Source organism: Schistocerca gregaria, chromosome 1, assembly GCF_023897955.1.
Source record: "Schistocerca gregaria isolate iqSchGreg1 chromosome 1, iqSchGreg1.2, whole genome shotgun sequence".
NCBI classification, from domain to species: Eukaryota; Metazoa; Arthropoda; class Insecta; order Orthoptera; family Acrididae; genus Schistocerca; species Schistocerca gregaria.
Window position 1 is genome coordinate 1,089,893,382 of NC_064920.1, and position 27,072 is coordinate 1,089,920,453.

A 27,072-nucleotide genomic window follows, 5' to 3' on the forward strand; every position below is an offset into this window, starting at 1 on the left:
CAAAAATGCGGCATCGCGTGCGTTCATTACCTTGTCGGTGTTTAGGCAGCGTCAGGGCGGCAGCGGCCGGCGCAGCAGCCATCCAGCTCGCCGTCTCGGAACCAACCCTCCCTAACTTCTCCTTACTACAAAAAAACTATCTGGCTATGTTTTCATCTGACCAATCAGGGTCTCAATGTTAACCTTAAGCTTCGCCTACAAAAATTCTGTCTATCCAATGAGAAACGTTATACTTTTCGTGGTGGGGCAATGTTTTTAAAGTTTGCAACGTAACAGAGACGCTAAAAAGTCTCACGCTAAAACCTGCAACTAGTGTGGTCCTTTTAGCGTTATCGTGAGATCTATACTGTTCTTCTGGAGGGCTCTATCTTTTAACATGGGCTGGGGAGTGATCCTAATGTAACAGACACGCGAAAAAGTCTCACGCTAAAACTTGCGGGTGGTAGTGGCCCTTTTTGTGTTATCGTAAGATCTATACTGCTTTTCTGGAGGGCTCTAGCTTTTAACATGGGCTGGGGGTGATCCTTGACGTACCTGAGACGCGAAAAAGCCTCACGCTAAAACGTGCGGGTTGTATAGTCGTACAGGTAGGCTCGCGGCGTGGGTGCCCAGCCCCTCCCTTATCTAGCTTAACGCGGTTCTGCTCTCGGCTTCTGTCCTCGTTTCTCCCCTCGGAACTGCGTCTGCCTCACGGTGGGAAGGTACGACATGCATTTAGGCATTCTTGTGTTAGTCTGTGGTATTCCATTTGCTCACTCGTTACTCGTATTACTTTGGTTAATTTAATGTCACGATTTATTCCGAGCTATGTGACATACTACTGTATTTGCTTATCATGTCAGGGTTTTCATGTAAGGTGTTGGATTTGCCTGACACCTTACATATCACCACCCTTCGAACTTAATTTTTGCACTGAATTTGGCAATGATTGAATCGTTGTCTAAGTCAGTCAAAAATGTTCTAATTTATCTAAATTTTGTTGCGTATTGTTCAGCCACGTTATTCTGTTCAATGCTAGTTTGTATTACTAATTTATATTTTTATAATCTTCCACATTATAATTAAAATTGTGAAGAGAAGAATATTTTTATGCTATTATTAATATTTAATTATTTTCTTTCTTTATTTAAGTGTGAATTTTTTTTAAAGAAGTTTGTTTTCGGAAGTGAGGAGTCTTTCACATCGATTTTCTTAGAAATATTTTTTTTTATAAATGTAGTAATTGAGTAATATCTATTCCTAACACATTTTCTTAATATCATGTGCAAGTAAAATGTTTTTATTTCGAGACACTCATTTCAACATTGTTACACTAACACATAAGTATTATTTCCTAGAATTGCTTTGACAAAAAAATATACATGCACAAGTATTCAAATATTATCCTAACAAATGGTAAAATGTTAAAAAAATTGCTTTGACAAAGAAATATACATACACACGTATTGAGGTATTATCCTAATAAATGGTACAAATGTTAAAGAAAGGGAAAATATCCAACAAGATAATTTTTATTCTTTGTTTTTATAAGGAGAAACTAAGTAAAATATAGTTATTCTTTCATTTTTATGAGGAGAAAATAAGTGGCATATTGTTTCTTTATATACTGTCCATTTCAGAACTAATGACTTGTTTTTATCGACAGTCTATTTTTTACTTAAGTCCATAGTCAATGACTGTTATTTTGTAGTTTATTAGCTGTCTGGTGTGCTTAACGTATTTAGTTTTTCACACTTTTCTTTTGCACAATTCCTACATCATATAACTTGATTTCACACGTTCACACAATCCTATGAATGTTCAAGCATGAGGTTGGCGAATGTTTTTGCACGAAGGTGATGGACTTGAGCGGGATGGATCTGGGCAAGTATTTGATGTACAGCTTCGTTCGTCGTTCCTTGTTGGCTTTGCAAGTGTGTGTTGCTGTTGTGGAGGTCCCATAATGGAATGGAGCTGTGAGTGCAGAATCTCGTGGTTTACTGGCTTTGTATGCGAGAAAATCATCGTTATGTCTCGCTGAATGCGGTCGTTTTTCGTTGTAATACTTCGCAGACGACTAGTTTACAATAGGATAGGGATTTGGGAAGGTATGTCGTCTATTCTTCACCCATCTTCTTTCTTGGTCTCAATCTTGCGAATCTTCAACTTCTGTTCTTCCCGCTTTTTCTCTGCTTCTTACTTGCATCTTGGTTCTTCTCTGGGCAGGATATGGAAATATTTATTGATAACTAGTCGCTTTGAAGTTCTCCTCCTAGTAACAGTTTGATAAATTGTTTGGGCGCGTCATTTTTACTTTGTGGAAGTTCTTCTTCAGTTTCGCGCATCAGCGTGCTGTTTAATAGCAGTAGTGTGACTTTTACGCATATTTTTTGCCAGTGGTGGCTTGCCCAAGGGGTCTTCCCGTCCGTCCGTTTTTTGCTCGCTCCGCTGAGTGGGGGGTGCCCCGGGGTTTACGAGCGGTGAAAATCCTGTGTGTGCTTGTCTGTCCATGCAGCCATCCCCTACTGGCGCTAGGCGCGTCTCTGTAGGGCTCTGTCACTGTCCATCCCAGCAGGGTTCCACCTAGCGGGCACATTTATTGCCCACTTTCGCTACAACGGCCGTCTGTTAGTTTCGCCTTTCCCTTCTCTCGACGCTCCTGCTATGTAGGAATCGAGTCTTGCTGATTACGTCCTTTTCTTTCTTGATACTTCTCGCGTTGCAACTTGTGGGTCGTTGCATCTCTTCCTTGCTGGAGTTTTTACAATGGTTCTTACAAAAAGTTTTACTTATAATCATCTAACATATATCTAGTATCTACTTGTTATACGCCTTCTTAAAAAACTTTACAAATTTCGGCGTCCTTTCCATGTTACAATTCTAAGATATTCGGAGTCTTAACGTCTACTCAAGAATCCTCAAATTCGTTTTTTATTTTTGTGTAGTGTCGTGGTGTATAGCATTTTAGTATTTCATGCTGTTAGACTATCTACGCTTTATCCCTTCACCTTAATCTAAGGTACTATTGGTGTTATTATTGAAACTACTTTCTTTTTCCCACCTTCTTCTCTCTTCATTCTTCTTTCACCTGACGATCTTATCTGCAACATAATCTTGAAATATTGTGCTGATTATTTACCAATAATAAAATTAATCTTCAAACTTTTTTATATGGCTCACATGGTGAAGTCCTAAGGATTTGCCGGTTTTTGGGTTCATTAGTTCCACAGCATTATCACGAGCAATTCGGCTAATTATGACAGGTCCTTTGTATGCAGCGTAAAACTTATGTATTTTGTGTTTCTGTTTGCTGGAGAGATTGTGTGTTTTTACAAATACTTGCTGGCCTACTGAGAATGTTCTTTTAATTGCTGTTCTATCTCCTCTTTCTTTTCTTTTAATGGCTGCCTTTCTGATGTTGGAGAGTGCTGTTGCTATGATTTGTTTGTGCTGTCTACGTGGTACAATAGGAAATCCAACATTTTCTCTGGTTATGTTTGCGGGTCCAATATTTTTAAGTACAGTAACTGGAGGTAGTAGTGTAGTGCTATGTGGCATTTCATTCATTACTTCTTGAAAATCTTTAAGGTATATATCCCAAGTGTTGTGTCTTTTGCCTGCATATAATCGACATAAAGTGCCTATGTCCTTCATAGATCGTTCTGCTGGATTTACGCTAGGTTTGTACTTAGATATGTAGACGGGTTTTATTTTGTGTTGTTTTAACGTTTTCTGCCATTGCACTGATTTGTACTGTGGGCCATTATCGGAAATTATTCGTTCCACTCGACCTACTTGTCTGAGAAAATCTTGTCTAAATGCTTTACTTATTGCAAGACCTGTTGCCCGTTTTAATGGTGTCAAGGTAACATATTTAGAAGTAAGTTCCAAAACGACAAATATGAAAATATATCCATTTTTTGTGCGTGGGAGGGGCCCCAGCAAATCTGTTGCAGCAATTTGTTTTAATCTTTTAGGAATTATTGGAAACATAGGTGGTTTGGTTTGGAAAGTGACGCGTTTAGCCCTCATACACTTTTTGCATTTGACTTATACTGTTCTAATTCGTCTTTCCATATTAGGAAAATGGCTTGTTTGTTTTATTTTTAAAAAGCATTTCTTTGGTCCAAAGTGGCCATTACTTAAATGTGTATACCATATGTACTTATTAATTAGTTCATCTGGGATATAAATTAACCATTCATTCGTTGCAACATTTCGTCTAAAAAATAAAACATTGTTTTTTACGAGATAGTGCTGTCGAATGTCTGGAAAATCCTTACTTCTCCACTTGTGTTTGATTCCTAGTATTTCGGGATCCTTGTCCTGTTCTTTGCCTATGTTTTTCAGTGCTGTCGTAATGTAGTTTTCGAAAGGTACTTGTTTCATATAGTACATTGTAAACTGGTCTTCTGCTGCTTCCAAACCTATGTTTTTGGATGCACCCTGTGGACATCGTGATAAAGCATCTGCTAATACATTCGCTGGTCCTGGTATGTGTGTAATAGTGAAGTCAAATTCTTGTAGTATTAACATCCATCTGGCTAACCTCCCATGAGTTAGTTTGGCGGATAACAAATTCTAATGCTTTGTGGTCAGTATATACTTTTGTTTTTCTTCCGAGTAGGAAATATCGAAAACGTTGGAAGCCCCATACAATGGCCAATGCTTCCAGCTCCGTGACTGAATAGTTTTTCTCGCTTTTTGTGAGTACCCGACTGGCAAAGGCAATTGTTCTATATGATCTTAGCCCTGCCTGTTCGTATTCTTGGAATAACACAACTCCTAAACCTGTTTTCGCGCTATCAGTGGCCATACAAAAATTTTGTGTTAGATCAGGATGTGCTAAAATCGGTGCTGTTGTTAGTGCGTTTTTCACTTTTAAAAATTCTTCATTGGCCTGTTGATCCCATACCCATGGCGTGTTTTTTCCAGTCAGTGCACACTGGCGTGGTGTTGCGAGAGAGTCGATCCAAATTATTTTTTTATAGAATCCGGTGAGACCTAGAAATCCTCTGAGAGTTTTCTTATTATATGGAGTACAGAATTCTTTGATTGCCGTTAGTTTTCTGGGTCAGGCATTACCCCTTTCTCGGAAATTATATGTCCTAGAAATTTGACCTCTCGCCTTCCAAATTTGGATTTTGTTATATTTACTGTGACCCCATGCTTTTTCATGATCTGTAAAAACTGATTTAATGTGTCATTGTGATGTTCCCAAGAGGGTTCTGCGATAATCACATCATCAACATAACAAGTAATTTTTTGTAAAATTTCAGGACTGAGAATAGTATTAAATCCCCTAATAAATGCTGCTGATGATATGTTTAAACCAAATGGCAATCGTTTAAACTGGTAACATCTACCGAATACGATAAATGCTGTAAATTTTCTACATTCTGGGGCCAATTCTATCTGCCAGAAACTACTCCGTAAATCAATTGATGAAAATATCTTAGCACCGTGGAAGTTTTGTATCAATTCCTCTAATTTTTCTGGGCGATCTGTCTCAGTGATTATGATTGTGTTGAACTGTCTGGAATCAAGCACTAACCTGATGCTCCCATCTCGTTTTTGTACAATATGGAGCGGGCTGTTATATGTGGAGATAGCTGGTTCAATAATATCGTCATCTAACATTTTGGATATCTCCTGGAATACTTTATTTCTGTAGCTTAATGGGATTGTATAGGGTGGCACTCTAAATGGTTTGTGGTGTTTTACTTCAAACTTGTTCTGAAAGTGCTTAATACTGCCAGTCTTAGGTAAAAATACCTCTGCTTTATCTCGTAAAATACCCTCTAATTCTCTTTTACTGTGTTCCGAAATACCTTGAACTTTTGTAATTTTTCGTCGATTTCTTTATGGACTTCTAACATGAGTTGAGGCGATTCCCCCTTTTGTGCATACCATTCTAATTCTTCATCTTCTTTATCTCGCGTCATTCTTAATTGTTTGTTTATAACTGGTATCTCCTCTAATTTTAGCTTTTGCTCAAAGAGAAGTGTGACATTCCGGAATGTTACGCTACCTTTCCCCATATCTATTATCGCTCGTCTCTCATTTAAAAAATTTGCACCTATAATTAAATCTACAGTTAGTTTAGGTATAATCACGAAGTTGGCTTCGATCTTTTGACCTTGGCACGAAAGAGTTAACCTTGTTTGTCTCGTAACTTCCGCAGCATTGTTTCTAATAGGACCTCTTACTTTAATCTTACGTGTTTTCAAAACTGGCAATTCCTCATTGGCATTACACTGCGTGAATAAATTTTCTGAGATCGCAGTCAGTTCACTTCCGCTATCAATTACAATATTGACTGGAATATTCTTTACCATGGCCTTCACAATTGGTTGAATTCGAAAGGGTTTGTTCTGTTCTTCTAGCATCAACGAATCCTCCACTGAATCATACATGAGCCTTTTTAGGAATTTCCCTTGTGAATTCGAACTTTCTGTAGGATAAGCTTCGACTGCTACTTCTCTCTCTTTTATTTCCTCTTCTCTATTTCTTCCTTCATTTACGCTTTCTTCTGCATCCTCTACTTTTTCCTCATTCTCGTCTATCTTCTCCTTCTTCGCTACTTCCACATAATCGCATCTAAATGCTCTAATTATCGCTTCATAACTTCCTTCATTTTATACGTTGGGTTGTGTGCCCACTCGTAACTTATTTTCAACTTCTGTCGACTGCGCATTATCCTCATTGAATTCGCTTTCCCTGGTTTCCCTCTCAAATAGCTCTGTAATACTCATTACTTCGTTCTTTCCTCCTACATTCGTTGTGCATGCCTCTGGTAATTCATCTTCCTCGTCAGTATTCTCCCAATTAATTTCGTCCCAACACGATATTGTTATTTTCTTGTCTTTGTTTTCATCTGGTCCCTGCGGATTTGTTTCTTCCTTCTTCTCTTCTCGTGATAAGATTTTTACTTCTCTGTTCAAGGTGCTGCAATTGTCCTGGGTCGGTGCGTCATTCTCTTTGGCATGGGCGCTTATCTGTCAACTCGAACGTTTATTGGGGTTTGGTGGTCTTACCTCCACGTCTTCTATCTGTATTCGCTTTTCTTGTTCAGCTTGTTTATAGTGGTTTATTTGTTGATAATATGTCGGTCTATTGGCTTTCCAGTACTCGTTTCGGTTGTCGTTATTCCCTCCGTAATAGTTGTTGCCGTTCCTGGATGAATTATAGTTATTGCCATATTCTCTTCTAAATCCAAAACCGGTCCTTTGTTGAAATCTATTGTCGTTTCTTGGTGCGAAGTTATCACGTGGTTCGTAATTATTTCTTCGTACTGTGTCTTGTGGATTCCACTGCTTTTTGCTTTCGTTCTCACGTGCGCTTCGTCTTTTTCTTGCGTCATCTTCCGAAAATATGAACTCTAGTTCCCTTAGAATACCTTTAAATGCTTCGACGTCATTGCCTCCGCGACCTACTAATGATTGCTGGTATTTCAATGGTAGCTTCAACGCACATAATTTAATCAACTCTCCGTCACTGTATGGTACATCTAAGAATTGATTTTTGTTTGCCATTACTTCGAAAAATTTCGCGGGACTCTTCTCTCCTGAATTTTCAAAATATGGGTTCTGCAATAATTCGTACTTCACTGTTCCTCACATGTGTGCACATATAAAGTCTAATTTGTGCGCTAGCGGCCAGTGTTCTGGCAATCCTACTCGGAATTGATCAATAAAAGTTCGTGGATGTAATGAGTTTCCTTCTCGAAATTGTTGAAATTTTCTGACTGTGAGGAAATGATCGTAGTCGTACTTCGTCATAGTTCCATATGAAATTCGCGATTCTTGGCCACTTTTGTTTCTGATCATTTCTCCCGTCGTTCTTTCCCGTTGTGGTAGATCCATTGGATATTGTCCACTGTAACTTTCGCGTACCCGCGGTGCAGGCTCTCTGATTTCACGTATGCTACTTTCCGTCTGTGACTGGAATCGCAAATGCGTAATATCTTCGTTAATTGCTTGTTTTTCCGGTGCTGTTACAGATACGGATGTGTTTGCAGACTCTGTGCTTGTTCGATCCTGTTCACTACGCTCTTCAATGGTTTGCAACAACTCTGTTCGCAGTTTCTGAAATTGTCGCTTCGTTTGCGCTTCTATTTTGACTATGCGGCTATCATATCTTTTCAGCGCTGCTTTTGTGATACGTTTGTGTAACACACTTTTTTCAACAGTTTCACGCTCTGTACCTGCTGCTTGTCTAGTAATTTCGTTTATCTGTTTCTTTACTTTCTTGACTTGTGCCTGGGTGTTGTTACGTAATGTTTTGATCTCGTCCTCAGTGTCATTACGCAATGTTTGTACGTCCGCTTGTACCTTGTCAATGTCTGTTCTCAATTGATTGTGACCTGTTATTAAGTTTCCTATCACTTCTCGAGATTCTTTTGCCTCGTCTTCAATATGACTTAGGTGTAACTGAATTTTTTTGTTTTTTTATTTAATCTCACGTATTTGTCTCGTGGTTTCTGCATTCTGAATTTGAATTTGGTTCACTATGTCTTTATTTTGCCTTGTCATGGTTTCCGTAATTTGTTGTAATAATTCTCCCAGAATGGTGGGTCCTATTGCGTTTTGTTCCGACGTCCTACGCTCTGTGTTTTCTCCCAATTGTTGGTTTGCAACCGATTGCATTGAACTGTGCTCTGACACGTTTCTGCTCGCATTCCTTGTACTCTGTGCTGAGGGAGCTCGGATTACTTGTACTATGGGTTCTACGTATTCAAGAGGCAAGTTAAAATCCTCATCGACTGTCTCACTACTTTCCTGCTCCTCTGTCGGATGCTGACCTACGTTTTCTATGCCTTGACGTACGTTATCCTCGTTATGGTGCGTTATATGTCCTATTTCTCGCCATACTGCATCGTCTGTTGCATTGTCCTCTATTCTCTGTCCATTTTCATACTGGGTCTCTACCTCAATTCGGTCAAAGTCTCGATATGCCATTGCTAATCTTTCCGAATCCCTTATTCTCTGTTTTAAAAGCAATTCACGCGCCCTACGTCGCGTCACCATACGCTCATACGATCTTACGCGTTTCATAAACTTTTTGTTCACACGACTTGACACTACCAAGACTGACAATCCATTCACTTACTTGTTGGGTCAGAACCAACTTGTCAACGATGAATCCGCCACCTGCGCGCTTGCACTGGAGAGAAAACTTAATTCTAACAATTTTCAAAATTCAAAACTTAATTATGCTATTGTTTCTGGTAGAATGTCTTTCTTGAATACTTTTACTATCTATCGCTGCAGCTACTGTTTCCGACTATGTATAAGTTTAGGAAAAAAAATTTTTTACTACGAAAATTTTTCAGCAGGTATTTTTCTGACCGAGTTAAGCATGTGGTCGACCTACAATTATGGTATTTTACCATCCTGGCAGGGTCTCCATTTTCTAAACATTCATGGTGGTGTCTGTTTGTACTATATCGTGTCTCCCTACCACTTTCGCGCAACGACGCTCTGAGCATGTTTTTTAGGGAATTAACTAGTTTGAACCTGGGACCTGTTGCTGGTAAGGAGACGCCAGACCACACATGACATGTAGAATTCAGAAGAGTTCAGTGGGACTAGCGATGATATAACCAAATACTAAATGATCTCAGCGTCAGCTCCACTGCATTCCCTGTAAAAGAATCTTAATACTAACTAAATTTAGTGGAAAGGGTTCAAGGCTTTCCTATTTTTAGTTAGCTGGTAAAATAACGTCGAAAAAACAGTTAAGTTTACCATTGGAAATTTTATTCTACTCACAAAACATCGTTTATAAATTGCACTATTGATAAAAGGAAATGTTTTAATACAGGATGGTAAAAAACCAACTGCGTTCAACAAAAATGTGAACGAATATTCCCTAAATGGGTTTCCAAGTTCTACAATCGATCGAAGGATGACCTATGCCATATCACATCTATAATCTAGGTTTAAATTAAGTTTCACAAAAGGGAAAACTATCAAAATGGTCTACAGTGACCCTCAAATATCTTTAATTACTTATCTAACCTGTCGTAAATTACAGTGGCTGATGTGGCTTCTCAATAACTATAAAATAGAAAAATCATCGCGTTTCAGATCTTTACTTCAAGTGGCAAATGTGAACACCATGAGTTTTAATTAACGATCGACACTAGTATTACGCAAAAAGGGGGTGTAACAGATGAGACTTCTGCAGTTCTGAGTGAAGCCTTATGCGCTCAAAAATGCGGCATCGCGTGCGTTCATTACCTTGTCGGTGTTTAGGCAGCGTCAGGGCGGCAGCGGCCGGCGCAGCAGCCATCCAGCTCGCCGTCTCGGAACCAACCCTCTCTAACTTCTCCTTACTACAATTTACCGAAGTTAGTTTAAAAAAACTATCTGGCTATGTTTTCATCTGACCAATCAGGGTCTCAATGTTAACCTTAAGCTCCGCCTACAAAAATTCTGTCTATCCAATGAGAAACGTTATACTTTTCGTGGTGGGGCAATGTTTTTAAAGTTTGCAACGTAACAGAGACGCTAAAAAGTCTCACGCTAAAACCTGCAGCTAGTGTGGTCCTTTTAGCGTTATCGTAAGATCTATACTGCTCTTCTGGAGGGCTCTATCTTTTAACATGGGCTGGGGAGTGATCCTAATGTAACAGACACGCGAAAAAGTCTCACGCTAAAACTTGCGGGTGGTAGTGGCCCTTTTTGTGTTATCGTAAGATCTATACTGCTTTTCTGGAGGGCTCTAGCTTTTAACATGGGCTGGGGGTGATCCTTGACGTACCTGAGACGCGAAAAAGCCTCACGCTAAAACGTGCGGGTTGTATAGTCGTACAGGTAGGCTCGCGGCGTGGGTGCCCAGCCTCTCCCTTATCTAGCTTAACGCGGTTCTGCTCTCGGCTTCTGTCCTCGTTTCTCCCCTCGGAACTGCGTCTGCCTCACGGTGGGAAGGTACGACATGCATTTAGGCATTCTTGTGTTAGTCCGTGGTATTCCATTTGCTCATTCGTTACTCGTATTACTTTGGTTAATTTAATGTCACGATTTATTCCGAGCTATGTGACATACTACTGGATTTGCTTATCATGTCAGGGTTTTCATGTAAGGTGTTGGATTTGCCTGACACCTTACAGATAGAGAGGTAAAAATCCACATGCTTGGAGTGACATGGGGTTTTATTAGAACCACCCCATATTGCTAGATGCGTGAAAGATCTCTTGCACGTGTCGTTTGGTGACGATCGTATGCTCAGCCGCCACTTTCGTCATGCTTGGCCTCCCAGGTCACCAGACCTCAGTCCATTAGGTTATTATCTTTGGGGTTACCTGAAGTGGCAAGTGTATCGTGATCGACCGACGTCTCTAGGGATGCCGTAAGACAACATCCGACGCCGATTCCTCACCATACCTCTGGAGATGCTTTACAGTGCTGTTCACAACATTATTCCTCGACCACAGCCATTGTTGAGGAATGATGGTGGACATATTGAGCATTTCCTGTAAAGAACATCATCTTTGCTTTGTCTTACTTAGTTATGCTAATTATTGCTATCCTGATCAGATGAAGCATCATCTGTCGGACATTTTTGAACTTTTGTATTTTTGTTTTTGTTTTAATAAACCCCATGTCATTCCAAGCATGTGTGTATGTGTGTCAATTTGTACCTCTCTATCTACATTATTCCGTGATTTATTCAGTTTTCAGTTTTCAAATTTATACTGACTATTTGATCACCCAGTATATATATACCGGATCACCCAGTATATACGGGATGATCAAAAAGTCAGTATATATATATATATATATATATATATATATATATATATATATATGTGTGTGTGTGTGTGTGTGTGTGTGTGTGTGTAAGTGAGTGGAAAATCCTCACAAATACCTGGATATATATATATATATATATATATATATATATATATATATATATATATACCCACGGTTTTTCAAGGAGATTTCAATATGCTGTGTGTGTGTGTGTGTGTCTATACAGTAGGGCGACACATGCTTTGCTTACAGCAGGTAACCCTTCACAGTAGGAACTTGAGACCCACAGCATGTTGTTTTCACCTGTGGTGGTGCCGGCAGGGTGCCAGGTGTACGGCTTCGTGGGAGGCCTGACGGGCACGGTGTCGATCGCCACGCTGACGGCGATCGCGGTGGACCGCTACTGCGTGATCGTGCACCCGCTGCGCGGCCGCGGCCGCAGCGGCCTCTGGCGCTCGCCGAGGGCGCGCGCGAGGGTCGGCGTCTGCGCCGCCTGGCTGTACGGCGCCGTGTGGGCGGCGCCGCCCCTCACCGGCGCCGCGTGGGCCGGCCGGTACGTGCCCGAGGGCTTCCTCACCTCCTGCAGCTTCGACTACCTGCAGGTGCGCAACACTCCGTTCTAACCGGGCCATCTGCTCCTCTGCCTGTTGTTGTTGTATATGTCTCTCTCAATCCCTCTCTGTCTCTCCTGATATGGGGTGACTCGACGAAAGTGATTCGAGACATCGAAACTAGGTTGTCAGAAAGTGATACTAGGCAGAAAGTCACATAATTTCTTAACTAAAGCTAACATGTTCACCGGAGAGACAAACGTGTGGTTCCTGAAGAGGGGAGCGGCCTTAACAGTAGTTGCACGGACAACAGACTGGATGATTGACTGATCTGGCTTTGTAACGTTAACCGCCGGCCTGGTTGGCCGAGCGGTTCTAGGCGCTACAGTCTGGAACCGCGCGACCGCTACCGTCGCAGGTTCGAATCCTGCCTCAGGCATGGATGTCTGTGATGTCCTTAGGTTAGTTAGGTTTAAGTAGTTATAAGTTCTAGGGGACTGATGACCTCAGACGTTAAGTCCCATAGTGCTCAGAGTCATTTGAACCATTTGAACATCAACAAAAGCGAAACGAGGATAATTAAATCTACTCGAATGAAATCAGGTGAATTAGATCAGGAGATGAGTCACTTAAAGTAGTAGATGAGTCCATTTGGGGAGCAAAATAATTGATGATGTCCGAAGTAGAGGGGATATAAACTGTAGACGGGCAATGGCAAGGAAAGTGTTTCTGAAGGATAGAAATTTGTTGTGTTCAAACGTTCAAATGTGTGTGAAATCTTATGGGCCTTAAGTGCTAAGATCATCAGTCTCTAAGCTTAAACTCTACTTAACCTAAATTATCCTAACGACAAACACACACACCCATGCCCGACGGAGGACTCGAACCTCCGCCGGGACCAGCTGCAGAGTTCATGACTAGAAATTTGTTAACGTCGAGTATACAGGGTGTTACCAAAAGGTACGGCCAAACTTCCAGGAAACATTCCTCACGCACAAACAAAGAAAAGAAATTATGTGGACATGTGTCCGGAAACGCTTAATTTCCATGTTAGAGCTCATTTTAGTTTCGTCAGTATGTACTGTACTTACTCGATTCACCGCCATTTGGCCCAATTGAAGGAAGTTAATGTTGACTTCGGTACTTGTGTTGACATGCGACTCATTGCTCTACAGTACTAGCATCAAGCACATCAGTACGTAGCATCAACCGGTTAGCGTTCATCACTAAGGTGGTTTTGCAGTCAGTGCAATGTTTACAAATGCGGAGTTGGCAGATGCCCATTTGATGTATGGATTAGCACGGGGCAGTAACCGTTGCGCGGTACGTTTGTATTGAGACAGATTTCCAGAACGAATATGTCCCGACAGGAGGACGTTCGAAGCAATTGATCGGTGACTTAGGGAGCACGGAACATTCCAGCCTATGACTCGCGACTGGGGAAGACCTAGAACGACGAGGACACCTGCAATGAACGAGGCAATTCTTCGTGCAGTTCGCGATAACCCTAATGTCAGCGTCAGAGAAGTGGCTGCTGTACAAGGTAACGTTGACCACGGCACTGTATGGAGAGTGCTACGGGAGAACCAGTTGTTTCCGTACCATGTACAGCGTGTGCAGGCACTGCCAGCAGCTGATTGGCCTCCACGGGTACACTTCTGCGAATGGTTCATCCAACAATGTGTCAATCCTCATTTCAGTGCAAATGTTCTCTTTACGGATGAGGCTTCATTCCAGCGTGATCAAATTGTACATTTTCACAATCAACATGTGTGGGCTGATGAGAATCCGCACGCAATTGTGCAATCACGTCATCAACACAGATTTTCTGTGAGCGTTTCGGCAGCCATTGTTGGTGTTGTCTTGATTGGGATTTCATACGGGATACTCTACCTGTGCTGCTAGAACATGCGCCTTTACAAGTACAACACAACATGTGGTTCATGCACGATGGAGCTCCTGCGCATTTCAGTCGAAGTGTTCGTACGCCTCTCAACCACAGATTCGGTGGCCGATGGATTGGTAGAGGCGGACAAATTCCATGGCCTCCACGCTCTCCTGACCTCAAACCTCTTGACTTTCATTTATGGGGGCATTTGAAATCTCTTGTCTACGCAACCCTGGTACCAAATGTAGAGACTCTTCGTGCTCGTATTGTGGACGGCTGTGATACAATACGCCATTCTCCAGGGCTGCATCAGCGCATCAGGGATTCCATGCGACGGAGGGTGGATGCATGTATCCTCGCTAACGGAGGACATTTTAAAGATTTCCTGTAGCAAAGTGTTTGAAGTCACGCTGGTACGTTCTGTTGATGTGTGTTTCCATTCCATGATTAATGTGATTTGAAGAGAAGTAATAAAATGAGCTCTAACATGGAAAGTAAGCGTTTCCGGACACATGTCCACATAACATACTTTCTTTCCGTTACCTGAAAGTTTGTTCGTACCTTTTTGTAACACCCTGTAGATTTAAGTATCAGCAAGTCTCTTCGGAAATTATTTGAATGGAGTGTAGCCATGTATGAAAGTGAAACATGGACGACAATTAGTTAAGGCAAGGAGAGAATGGAAACTTTCAAAATGTGGCTCTACAGAAGAACGCTAAAGATTAGGTGGATATATCACCTTACTAATGAGGAGCTAGAGAATAGAATTGGGGAGAAGAGGAACTTGTGGCTCAACATGACTAGAAGGAGGGATCGGTTGGCAGGACATGTTCTGAGGCATCAAGGGATCATCCATGTAGTAGTGAAGGGCAACGTGGAGAGTAAAAATCGTAGAGGGAGACCAACAGATGAATAAACTAGGCGGATTCAGAAGGATGTAGATTGCAGTAGTTACTTCGAGATGGAGAAGCTTGCACAGGATAAAGTAGCATGGAGAGCTGCATCAAACCAGTCTCTGGACTGAAGACCGCAGCAACAGCACAATAGTAGCGGTATCACAGGAAAAATTCGTCGGTTTTGAAACCTTCGTTGTCGCCTCTTCTTTCATAGGGATTAGCTCATGTCCAAGTTCCCTTTGTTTCCTGCGTTTTGTATGGTTTTGTGTTGATTTTGTGTTCAGAATGCACAGTGAAGAGGAGAAATGCCTGGAGCAAACTACACTCCTGGAAATTGAAATAAGAACACCGTGAATTCATTGTCCCAGGAAGGGGAAACTTTATTGACACATTCCTGGGGTCAGATACATCACATGATCACACTGACAGAACCACAGGCACATAGACACAGGCAACAGAGCATGCACAATGTCGGCACTAGTACAGTGAATATCCACCTTTCGCAGCAATGCAGGCTGCTATTCTCCCATGGAGACGATCGTAGAGATGCTGGATGTAGTCCTGTGGAATAGCTTGCCATGCCATTTTCACCTGGCGCCTCAGTTGGACCAGCGTTCGTGCTGGACGTGCAGACCGCGTGAGACGATGCTTCATCCAGTCCCAAACATGCTCAATGGGGGACAGATCCGGAGATCTTGCTGGCCAGGGTAGTTAACTTACACCTTCTAGAGCACGTTGGGTGGCACGGGATACATGCGGACCTGCATTGTCCTGTTGGAACAGCAAGTTCCCTTGCCGGTCTAGGAATGGTAGAACGATGGGTTCGATGACGGTTTGGATGTACCGTGCACTATTCAGTGTCCCCTCGACGATCACCAGAGGTGTACGGCCAGTGTAGGAGATCGCTCCCCACACCATGATGCCGGATGCTGGCCCTGTGTGCCTCGGTCGTATGCAGTCCTGATTGTGGCGCTCCCCTGCACGTCGCCAAACACGCATACGACCATCATTGGCACCAAGGCAGAAGCGATTCTCATCGCTGAAGACGACACGTCTCCATTCGTCCCTCCATTCACGCCTGTCGCGACACCATTGGAGGCGGGCTGCACGATGTTGGGGCGTGAGCGGAAGACGGCCTAACGGTGTGCGGGACCGTAGCCCAGCTTCATGGAGACGGTTGCGAATGGTCCTCGCCGATACCCCAGGAGCAACAGTGTCCCTAATTTGCTGGGAAGTGGCGGTGCGGTCCCCTACGGCACTGCGTAGGATCCTACGGTCTTGGCGTGCATCCGTGCGTCGCTGCGGTCCGGTCCCAGGTCGACGGGCACGTGCACCTTCCGCCGACCACTGGCGATAACATCGATGTACTGTGGAGACCTCACGCCCCACGTGTTGAGCAATTCGGCGGTACGTCCACCTGGCCTCCCGCATGCCCACTATACGCCCTCGCTCAAAGTCCGTCAACTGCACATACGGTTCACGTCCACGCTGTCGCGGCATGCTACCAGTGTTAAAGACTGCGATGGAGCTCCGTATGCCACGGCAAACTGGCTGACACTGACGGCGGCGGTGCACAAATGCTGCGCAGCTAGCGCCATTCGACGGCCAACACCGCGGTTCCTGGAGTGTCCGCTGTGCCGTGCGTGTGATCATTGCTTGTACAGCCCTCTCGCAGTGTCCGGAGCAAATATGGTGGGTCTGACACACCGGTGTCAATGTGTTCTTTTTTCCATTTCCAGGAGTGTATTTACAAAGTTCCTGATGAGTCTGCAGGTGAAGGGAACAAAATATTTAATGACGGTTCAGATTACACGTTCATCGTATTATTTTCACCGATTGTATTGTTATGAAGGATTTTCGTGCAGGTAAATCAGGAAACAGTTCCGAGTGTACGATTCCAGTGACCGTAATATTGGTCTTATATCTTTCCATGTTTCAATTTCTGTCAAATTGTGCTCCATTATGAAAGCTATATTTTGTTTTGTGTGTTTCTTTATGTTTAAATGGGCTGAATAAGAAATTTAAGCAGAAAGAAGACTTGTTTGCTTATCGGGATATGTATTTGAATACCAGTGCTCCTTTGCAATAATTTTAATATGAAAATTACTATTAAATTGAGGTTTCACCTGTGGAATCAGATTTAACACTATCAGTGTCAAAATATGTATATTTAAAGTGTAAACTCCAATAAACACAAAAACGTTTTGATTTTGCAACTGCCGGCCGCGGTGGTCTAGCGGTTCTAGGTGCTCAGTCCGGAACCGCGCGACCCCTACGGAAGCAGGTTCGAATCCTGCCTCGGGCGTGGATGTGTGTGATGTCCTTAGGTTAGTTAAGTTTAAGTAGTTCTAAGTTCTAGGGGACTTATGACCACAGATATTGAGTCCCATAGTGCTCAGAGCCATTTTTTTTTATTTTGCAACTACATATTTGTACACACGTGTTATAACTTCCAAAAAACCACATATTTTATCCAGTGCACAGGTAATGGCAGCTATCAGCAAGACCAGCACCGGAAGTGTTAAAGACTTTAGCTGGCAGCGGGCATTGATTTATATCAATGGGGAAAGTTAAGAATTTGTGCTCGAGCGGGATTCAAATGCAAGTCTCCTGCTTACAACGAAGGTGCGCTGATCACTTATACTGGTGCTTAAGTACTGGCGCCGTAAGGAAGTGCAAACATGTGGATTGTTTCGAGGTTTGTGGCTGGCGGAAACTTTCACCAGCAGCAATTCATTTGTCTAACTTCGCACCTCCACAGTCTGTCGATACGATTATTACTGTAACAGTCTAAATTGATTGATATATTAACTCTGCTTTGAACAGAGTAATATTTACCACTTCTCTGTTGAAGAAAAGGGTTGACTGTCCGGGTCCATGATGAAGAATACAGTACAATATAAACATGAATAATGTCGTTTTCCGAAGTTTGCAGGCCACGCTTTATTCAGATATCATTTTCAGGAAGAAGCAATTTAGAAACGAAAGAAACTGCCTCACTTTGCAGAAGATATATTGCAAAAACTTTTACACGAAAATATATTGCCTGACATAAACTCAGTATTACCACCAAGAATCATGGACAGGAAGACATAGATAGATGGAGAGTGAAAAATTTAACATCCGTGCTTGGAAACATTAGGATAAAGATACATGTTCATCTTTCTTATCGTACATAACTCTTCTTGGCGTGGGCATGTTTATATTGCATCTTTGCCCCTCGCATAGTTCCGATGATTATTAAATAACGTATACTTTATGGCTAAATCAAAATAAGACCTATCACGGCCTACACCGCCCGGACACACGGGTCACCACAAACACAATGACTCCCCTAGCCTGCCTCTCGCCAGACCCAAATTCTCAACTTTCACCACACGTTACTGATGTGTTGCCACTGCACATTTGCCTAGTAAGCAGGAGATCCGGGTTTGAATCCCAGCGTGGTAAAAATTTTCAGTTTGCCCCATTTACATTAATCAATGTCCAATGGCAGAAAACGTCTTTAATTCCTTTGTATCTTCATTCGTGGTGGCCACAGGATCAACCTGTTGTCTGTTTGCAGAATGAGATTTTCACTCTACAGCTGAGTGTGTGCTGATATGAAACTTCCTGGCAGATTAAAACTGTGTGCCGGACCGAGACTCGAACTCGGGACCTTTGCCTTTCGCGGGCTAGTGCTCTACCATCTGAGCTAGCCAAGCACGAGTAAGGACATGTCCTCAGATCTTCAAGTCTGCCAGTAGCTCGTCTCCTACGTTCCAAACTTCACAGAAGCTCTTCTGCGAACCTAGCACAACTAGCACTCCTGGAAAAAAGGATATTGCGGAGACATGGCTTAGCCACAGACTGGGGGATGTTTCCAGAATGCGATTTTTCGCTCTGTAGCGGAGTGTGCGCTGATATGAAACTTCCTGGAAGATTAAAGCTGTGATCTGGAGAGGAGTGGAAGGTAGGAGACGAGGCACTAGCAGAACTGAAGCTGTGTGGACGGTTCCTGAGTCGTGTTTGGGTAGCTCAGATGGTAGAGAACTTGCCCGTGAAAGGCAAAAGTCCCGAGTTCGAGTCTCGGTCCGATACTCAGTTTTAATCTGCCAGGAAGTTTCTGTTGTCTGTTGTTTCAGACATGTCTGAAAGAACAGTTATTGTATACATAATTGTAATATTTTTGTGGGGCAGGTGGTAAAACATCATGCTGCTTGCTCTCTAATTTGTAAATTGAAATTTTTGGTAGTCTTGAGAGATACGAGGGCCTGAAAGCTACTTGTGCAGGTAGCCAAAACGCGACGAACAACGTACTGTCCATAGCCTACATTCCACTCATTCACTTACCAGCTCGCCTAAACTGAAATAAAATGTTGTACTTCTCTAAGAACAATGCAAAAGAGTCAGAAATCGAGACGATAAATAAAAGCCTATTGTCGTTTAATGAAACAATATCTTACGACGAATACTTACACGCACAAGAATAAGTATGAAAATCATTAAAGCTCATCTGTCACACTCGGCACTCGAAACAGTTCGGAGACTATTTCTATTTTTTGTTTCCATTCATGAAAATTTCGCCTTGAATGTAGAGTATAATCTCCTACGATTGCCACGAGGTTTTCTGTTATATAGTGGACGCAAAACAGAATCTACATCTACATCTACATCTACATCCATACTCCGCAAGCTACCTGACGGTGTGTGGCGGAGGGTACCCTGAGTACCTCTATCGGTTCTCCCTTCTATTCCAGTCTCGTATTGTACGTGGAAGGAAGGATTGTCGGTATGCTTCTGTGTGGGCTCTAATCTCTCTGATTTTATCCTCATCGTCGCTTCGCGAGATATACGTAGGAGGGAGCAATATACTGCTTGACTCCTCGGTGAAGGTATGTTCTCGAAACTTTAACAAAAGCCCGTACCGAGCTTCTGAGCGTCTCTCCTGCAGAGTCTTCCACTGGAGTTTATCTATCATCTCCGTAACGCTTTCGCGATTACTAAATGATCCTGTAACGAAGAGCGCTGCTCTCCGTTGGATCTTCTGTATCTCTTCTATCAACCCTATCTGGTGCGGGTCCCACACTGCTGAGCAGTATTCAAGCAGTGGGCGAACAAGCGTACTGTAACCTACTTCCTTTGTTTTCGGATTGCATTTCCTTAGGATTCTTCCAATGAATCTCAGTCTGGCATCTGCTTTATCGACGATCATCTTTATATGATCATTCCATTTTAAATCACTCCTAATGCGTACTCCCAGATAATTTATGGAATTAACTGCTTCCAGTTGCTGACCTGCTATTTTGTAGCTAAATGATAAGGGACCTATCTTTCTATGTATTCGCATCACATTACACTTGTCTACATTGAGATTCAATTGCCATTCCGTGCACCATGCGTCAATTCGCTGCAGATCCTCCTGCATTTCAGTACAATTTTCATTTGTTGCAACCTCTAGATACACCACAGCATCATCTGCAAAAAGCCTCAGTGAACTTCCGATGTCATCCACCAGGTCATCTATGTATATTGTGAATAGCAACGGTCCTATGACACTCCCCTGAGGCACACCTGAAATCACTCTTACTTCGGAAGACTTCTCTCCATTGAGAATGACATGCTGCGTTCTGTTATCTAGGAACTCCTCAATCCAATCACACAATTTATCTGATAGTCCGTATGCTCTTACTTTGTTCATTAAACGACTGTGGGGAACTGTGTCAAATATTGGCTTTCCAGATAAATTCTTAATCCAAGTTAAGTTCACTTCTACAGAGTCTCACCAGTTATGTGCAATATATCGTTCTAACGAAACACAATGATGTCGACCGCTATTTACGCTATCCGAGGCATAAGAGGTCGCGAACATATTGGCAGTGGAGCGTAGCACATTCCCATAAGACTGACAACGATATAATAACCTCCTCGTTATTTATGTATGCTCGGTGCGGACGACGAAGTGAACATTTGCTCCAAAACTGCTTCTAGCGTTGGCAGCAGTGCCTAGCCAGCAATCTTTATGACTACAAAATTATTTATATCGTTGTTAGTTCAAGATTTACAACGATCCCAATTTATCTACAAGTAAATCTGTACATTATTTATATTCTATTAAATCCTTAGAGCGAGTTCTCTTAAAATTTGAACTCTACAATTTTTCAGGCGGAACAGATGGTAGATGGTGGCCTCTGAACTTTCACTTTTTGTGTCTGTACCCTTTAACAATTACCTTATTACCTTCAAACCTGGTGCAGCATAATTATTACATATATTAAATACAGTGTAGCCTTTTTAGTTTTGTAGCTTAATAACGAAGACTAGTCACTCTAACTCGTTTTACGAAGTACATGACTTGGTTTCTTTCTTAATAATTCAAAAAGTAGATGATTTACCTTCACGAGAACTTCGTAACTAACCTGTTTCTACGGCTTATGACGTTATTATTGGGAATGGTAATGTTTATTGATTGTGAAATTAACGTGAGAAGATTAGGGTCGCCACCGATTCTAACTATACAACTAATCAAAGGTTTGGCCGAATCGGAAAATAAATTGATTTGATCACAGACCAAAAACTTTTAAAAATTCATACGGTGTGACGTCGCTCATAGGGGATGCGATGTAATTAATAGTATTGCCAGTGCACTGTTCACGAGAATCAAACATGCATGAACATTATGCATAAGATCAGCTCCCAGCAACACACCTGAAAATAAGACTTAATCTAAAGCATTTGTTTTAAAATAAAAGGGAAAACTAATCACTGGACCTGTGCGTAAGGAAACGCGTTGGATGTTCTAACGGGAAAACTATGAGGTGAGTGGCTTAGGTGCAAAAATGTAACCTCGGAATACAAGAGAATATTGTGGTAAAATCATTTATTCCTAAGATGTGGATGTAAGGCATGAACACAATTCCTGATAACATTAATTTCTAAAAAGCATCGATACATTCACCGTTATAATCTACACCTAAAATCAATGGTGTGAGTCATTCATACAACTACTGTTGCCTGATAACTGATCGCAATAACTCGTGAAACGGTACACGTTCCGTAGTACACCCGCGCGCCCACGTGGTTTGTGGGGACGCACTTTCGAGGTATCGTGGCCAAGATGCAACAATATCACATCACACAATCATGAACAGTTAACATAGATCGGACAGTTAGTGATGACGGTAGACAAACAACTGTAATGTTCAACCATGTGGTTGGCTCCCCACGGACGAAAGATACACAAAGCAAGGAAAATTTACAAGAAGGTAAAGCTATTAATATTTACAAAAATAAAAGCTTATACAGGCACAGCTGAAGGCAAACAGACATTCATACAAAAGCGAGTGCTCACTTCTTATCGACACCTTTGTGTGGCGCTCTTCCGGCGGATCCAAGTCTGCTATAGAAATTTACTAAAGGTAAAAACTGCCAAAGTTTTTCATTGCTTGCTGCGACAAGGCAAAGCAATCTTTCAGAGTTGAAAAGCGAGACCAAACGCCAACAGCTCTCCTCTCGCCAAGTGACGCCGCGCAACGCGGTCAGTCTAACTCACCCTTCTTCGACTGGAGCACAGCAGTGGACGCTTCCCGTACCGGCGGCAGGTTGCCTCCCTTTTCCTTCTCCAGTCTCTTCCACGCTCCGCGTGGCCCGTAAAACTCAAAGATGCCATTTCCGCCACCAACCTAACGCAGGTGGATTTCTCACAAGTAGCGCAAACCTCTTTCCCTACTTGACCACTACGAGAGTAGGCTATTCTGTACAAGTGCTGCTGAATCTGTATGACTATCGCAGAGCTCCTGCAGCAGACCACGCCACCGTCTAGCCACGTGACACACAACCACATTCGTTCAATCACAGCACTATGAGAGTTATGAGAGAAGAGAAACAAGGGAAAAAAGGAGAAATGGTAGTGAAAATGGGCTACCGGACTAATGAAAGGTGGCTACAGGACCCTTTCAACTTCTACCGTAGTTTTGTGTGATAAACTGCACCAGAAGATGACCTCTGTAACTTTAATATTATGCGCTTGCATAATTTCGGAAAAAATGGAATAATTCAAAAGGTATGCTTCTGCCATGTGTTTTCGTGGAAAACTGCATTTAATTCCAAAAGTATGAGTTTCTGTTGTGTACCTCTTCCAAGTTTTGCAGGGAGCGAATTTTTGAAGTACTGTAACTAATTAGTGAGCCATGTTGAGACTGACAGTACTTAACAGCCGCAAGGGGTAGCCGCGAGGTCTGTGGCGCCTTGCCACGGTTCGCGTGGTTACCCTCGTCGGAGGTTCGAGTCCTCCAGCGGGCATGGGTGTGTGTGTTGTCCTTAGCATAAGTTAGTTTAAGTTAGATGAAGTAGTGTGTAAGCCTAGGGACCGATGACCTTAGGAGTTTGGTCCCATAGGAACTTACCCAATACTTAACATTTTCATAGTCTTTTAAACAATCTGACCAAGTTTCGGAATGATATTTAAACATTTAAGTTTCACTTAAGTATACCGTTCAATTTCCTGTTAGCAGCTCACAGCATTTTCTCCGGAGCTCTGCTGCATTGACCTTGAGCAAGACGCTGGGAGGAAAATCAGTGCTTTACTCACCGTACTAGTGCGGCTTTGCTTCCCTTCATATCGTTCAGTTTTATTTACCTTACATCATCATCATCATTGTCATCATGATTATTATCATTGTGTTCTGGCAAAGGCAGATTTTTCGCATGGTAATTCTCCGTGTTCTCATGTTCACTGACATCCTCTTCTGGTCTGCTCAATTTCCGCTTCCCTTTATGCCATCTGTCATCGTGCACCAATTCCTTCCTCTCAATCTCCTCACACAGTCCAGTCCTTCCGAAGCCTGTGTTAGCAAGCACTCCCGTCTTAACGAATGTCAGAAAGTAAAGGACGAAGGAGCGAAAGCATAACATGGCAGGAAGACTCTTGAAGTTTCAATTATTACTTCGACAGATCAATCTGCGGCCCTGAGACACTCTGACGGTATGAGTCTCTCTCTATATATTCACCATCGAAAGTGAGATATTTTTACACGACTGTGGACGTCTTGGAGGTAACGTTGCTTGTAGAAGTCAGCAATTTGGCTCTTCATTTAAGATTCCATCTCGCAAAGCAAGCGCCATCATTTGGCCCTGACTTCATTTCTGTGCCACAAGATTTGGTACGTAGGACATCTGCAACTTGGAGGCATGCTTAATTAATTTTAAAAGATCCAATTCAATTGTACTAGTGATTATGCTGTCTCCAGGTGTATAAAACAAAACGGGGGGGGGGGGGGGGGGGGGAAGAAATACAATGCAACATGTCTGTAAAAAATGGCGACTCACGTATTTAATGTCGACATCCGTATCAAAAGATGGTTTGAGTGAGTGCAAGGGTTCTATATCAGAGCATCTTGGCGGAACTTGAAAATAGGGAAGGGCCTAATCATCAAAAGGACCTCAAAGTGTAAAGTGTGGGTAGGACGAAGGAAACAGAAACCGAGAACAAACACTGTGCTAACGTTATTAGTGATCATATAGAAGACTTGGACTGACTGCTCCGGGGGCTTCATTTAAAAGTGTAATAGAGTATGAACGAGCTGTGGTATGCTGCTTGGTTAAATAATTCTCAAACGTGTACCAACATGTGACATTTTAGGCAACGAGACAGTCGTACATAGAACAAGAGATAAGAAACGTTAAAACAGTGACAAAAATTAATGTCAACATAGACCATGCTAAGTAAATAGTCACATATATAATATACGAGTATTATAGGCTCAAGTTCCATTGCCCTGTTGGCTAATTGTGTGCGGTGTGGGATCCGCATCAGGTGGGACTGACGGATGACATCGAAAAAGTACAAAGAAGGGCAGCTCGTTTTGTATTATCGCGAAATAGAGGAGATACGTGAATTGGAGTGGCAATCATTAAAACAAAGGCGTTTTTCGTTGCGACGGGATCTTCTCATGAAATTTCAATCACCAGTTTTCTCCTCCGATTGCGAAAACATTCTGTTGGCGCCCATCTACATGGGCAGAAATGATCATCATGATAAAATAAGTGAAATCATGGCTTGCACAGAAAAATTTAAGTGCTCGTTTTTCCCGCGTGCCGTTCGAGAGTGGAACGGTAGACAGACAGCATGAAGGTGGTTCATTGAACCCTCTGCGAGGTACTTTATTGTGAATAGCAGAGTAATCAGCATAGGTGTAGATGTAGATGTAAAACATCACATGTTTAAGTGTTATTTAGCCTAACGACATACTGCGGTCTCTCACTATCCTTTTAAACAATCAGTCCACCTACCCAGATAGGTTTCAGGTTGTCTGCCCCTTCACTCTCGATGGTAGATACCGGTTTATCCGATAAAAGCAGTGTCGATGAAAAATCAGCTAAATATCTACCACGCACAGACCACGTAATTGCAGTCCATGGGCAGCAATTGCACGATGGGGGTGCGAATCGTCGTCCATAAAGACGAATGCCTCGCTAATATGCTGCCGATGTGGTTCCACTGTCGATCGGAGGATGGCATTCACGTATGGTATAGCCGTTACGGCGCCTTCTATGACCACCAGCGGCGTACGTCGGCGCCACGTAATGCCACCCCAAAACAGCACGGAACCTCCACCTTGCTCACTGCAACATTCAGTCTTTACCTGCGCATTACGAAGAACTTAGCCTCCTCTTCAACCAACTAAACTACCACGTATCCTCTTATCCGAAACGTAGTTGAAACCACACATATCCTCTGCATCTATTCATCTCCCAGGGTACACACTTCTTAGGGCAGAGAGATCAAAAAAGCGAGGTGGAGGGGTCGGCGCGTATATAGGAACAGATCTCAAAGCGAAAGTCTTATGTACGTCAAATCCTGCTGAAGAGAAAGAGGCTGAATTCATGTTCATTGAAATAAATATACAAAGTCGGAAATTCTTGACTGGCGTCGTGTACAAGCCGCCAAAAATAAGCTCAATGAGTTCCTTCCAGTCGGAATTACATTCACTTCAGTGTCAATATGAACATGTCATCGTAATGGGTGACTTGAACATAGACCTGCTAAGAGACACTCCCTCCGCAATAAACCTAAGAAGATTGTTTAGTTGCAATAGCATGAACATTCTTCCATTACAACCTACACACCATACGGCGCACAGTCATACTCTTATAGACGTGATCGCAACGAAACAGACTGACAAAGTAAGAGATGTTGGTCAGTCATCGGCCCCTGGCCTCTCAGCACATGATGTAATATTCCTGGCCTACTCTGTGCAACCCCCAAGGATCAAATCGCGTTACATAACTTGTAGGAACATGAAACGTATTGACCTTGACGCTCTAACAGCCGATTGCTCAGAAATCTCATGGCATCAAATAATCAGAGAACCTACAATCGACGGCAAAATTAATGAACTTGGTGGTAAACGCACTGCCCTCTATGACAAACATGCACCTGTGCGCACAGTCCGTGTAAGAAAATCTCCTGCTCCATGGCTGACAGCTGAATTACGTCAAATGATGACTAATAGGGATGCTGCCCACAGGCGTTTCAAGGCAGATCCGAAACCCGAGCGTTTCGAAGAATATAGAAAGCTACGGAACAGAATGAAACAATGCATTCGCAATGCCAAAATCAGGCACGCTCGCTCCCTTGTATGCAGCGATCTGACACCCACGACTCTATGGAAGAATCTCCGTAGCTTGGGGGTCGGAAAGGCAAAATCGGAAACTACTTTTCATGTGTCAGCTAACGAATTAAATGAATTCTTCTCTGCACCTCTGAATACCAGCACGGCTGATAATTACCGTCCACAAGAATCCCCAAACAGGATAACTAACAACGATACCTTCCATCTAAAACATGTATCAACAAATACGGCAATAAAAGCAATAATGAAAATCTCTTCTGATGCAATAGGCAATGACAGTATCGGTAAAACCATGATTAAGAATGTTGCCGATATCTTAGTACCTGTCTTAACTGACATATTTAATTTTTCCCTCGTGAATGGAATATACCCCACTGCATGGAAAAG

The 27,072-nt window shown here is 42.5% G+C and overlaps 1 protein-coding gene across 1 annotated transcript in view; it reads left to right on the top strand.

Moving 5' to 3' along the window:
- The window catches only part of LOC126290427 (opsin, ultraviolet-sensitive-like), a 164,562-nt gene that overhangs the window by 83,594 nt on the left and 53,896 nt on the right, over positions 1–27,072 (top strand). The window contains exon 3 of the mRNA XM_049984908.1: positions 12,060–12,340. Coding sequence (XP_049840865.1) covers positions 12,060–12,340 — 281 coding nt within the window. The remainder of the gene's footprint in view (positions 1–12,059; positions 12,341–27,072) is intronic.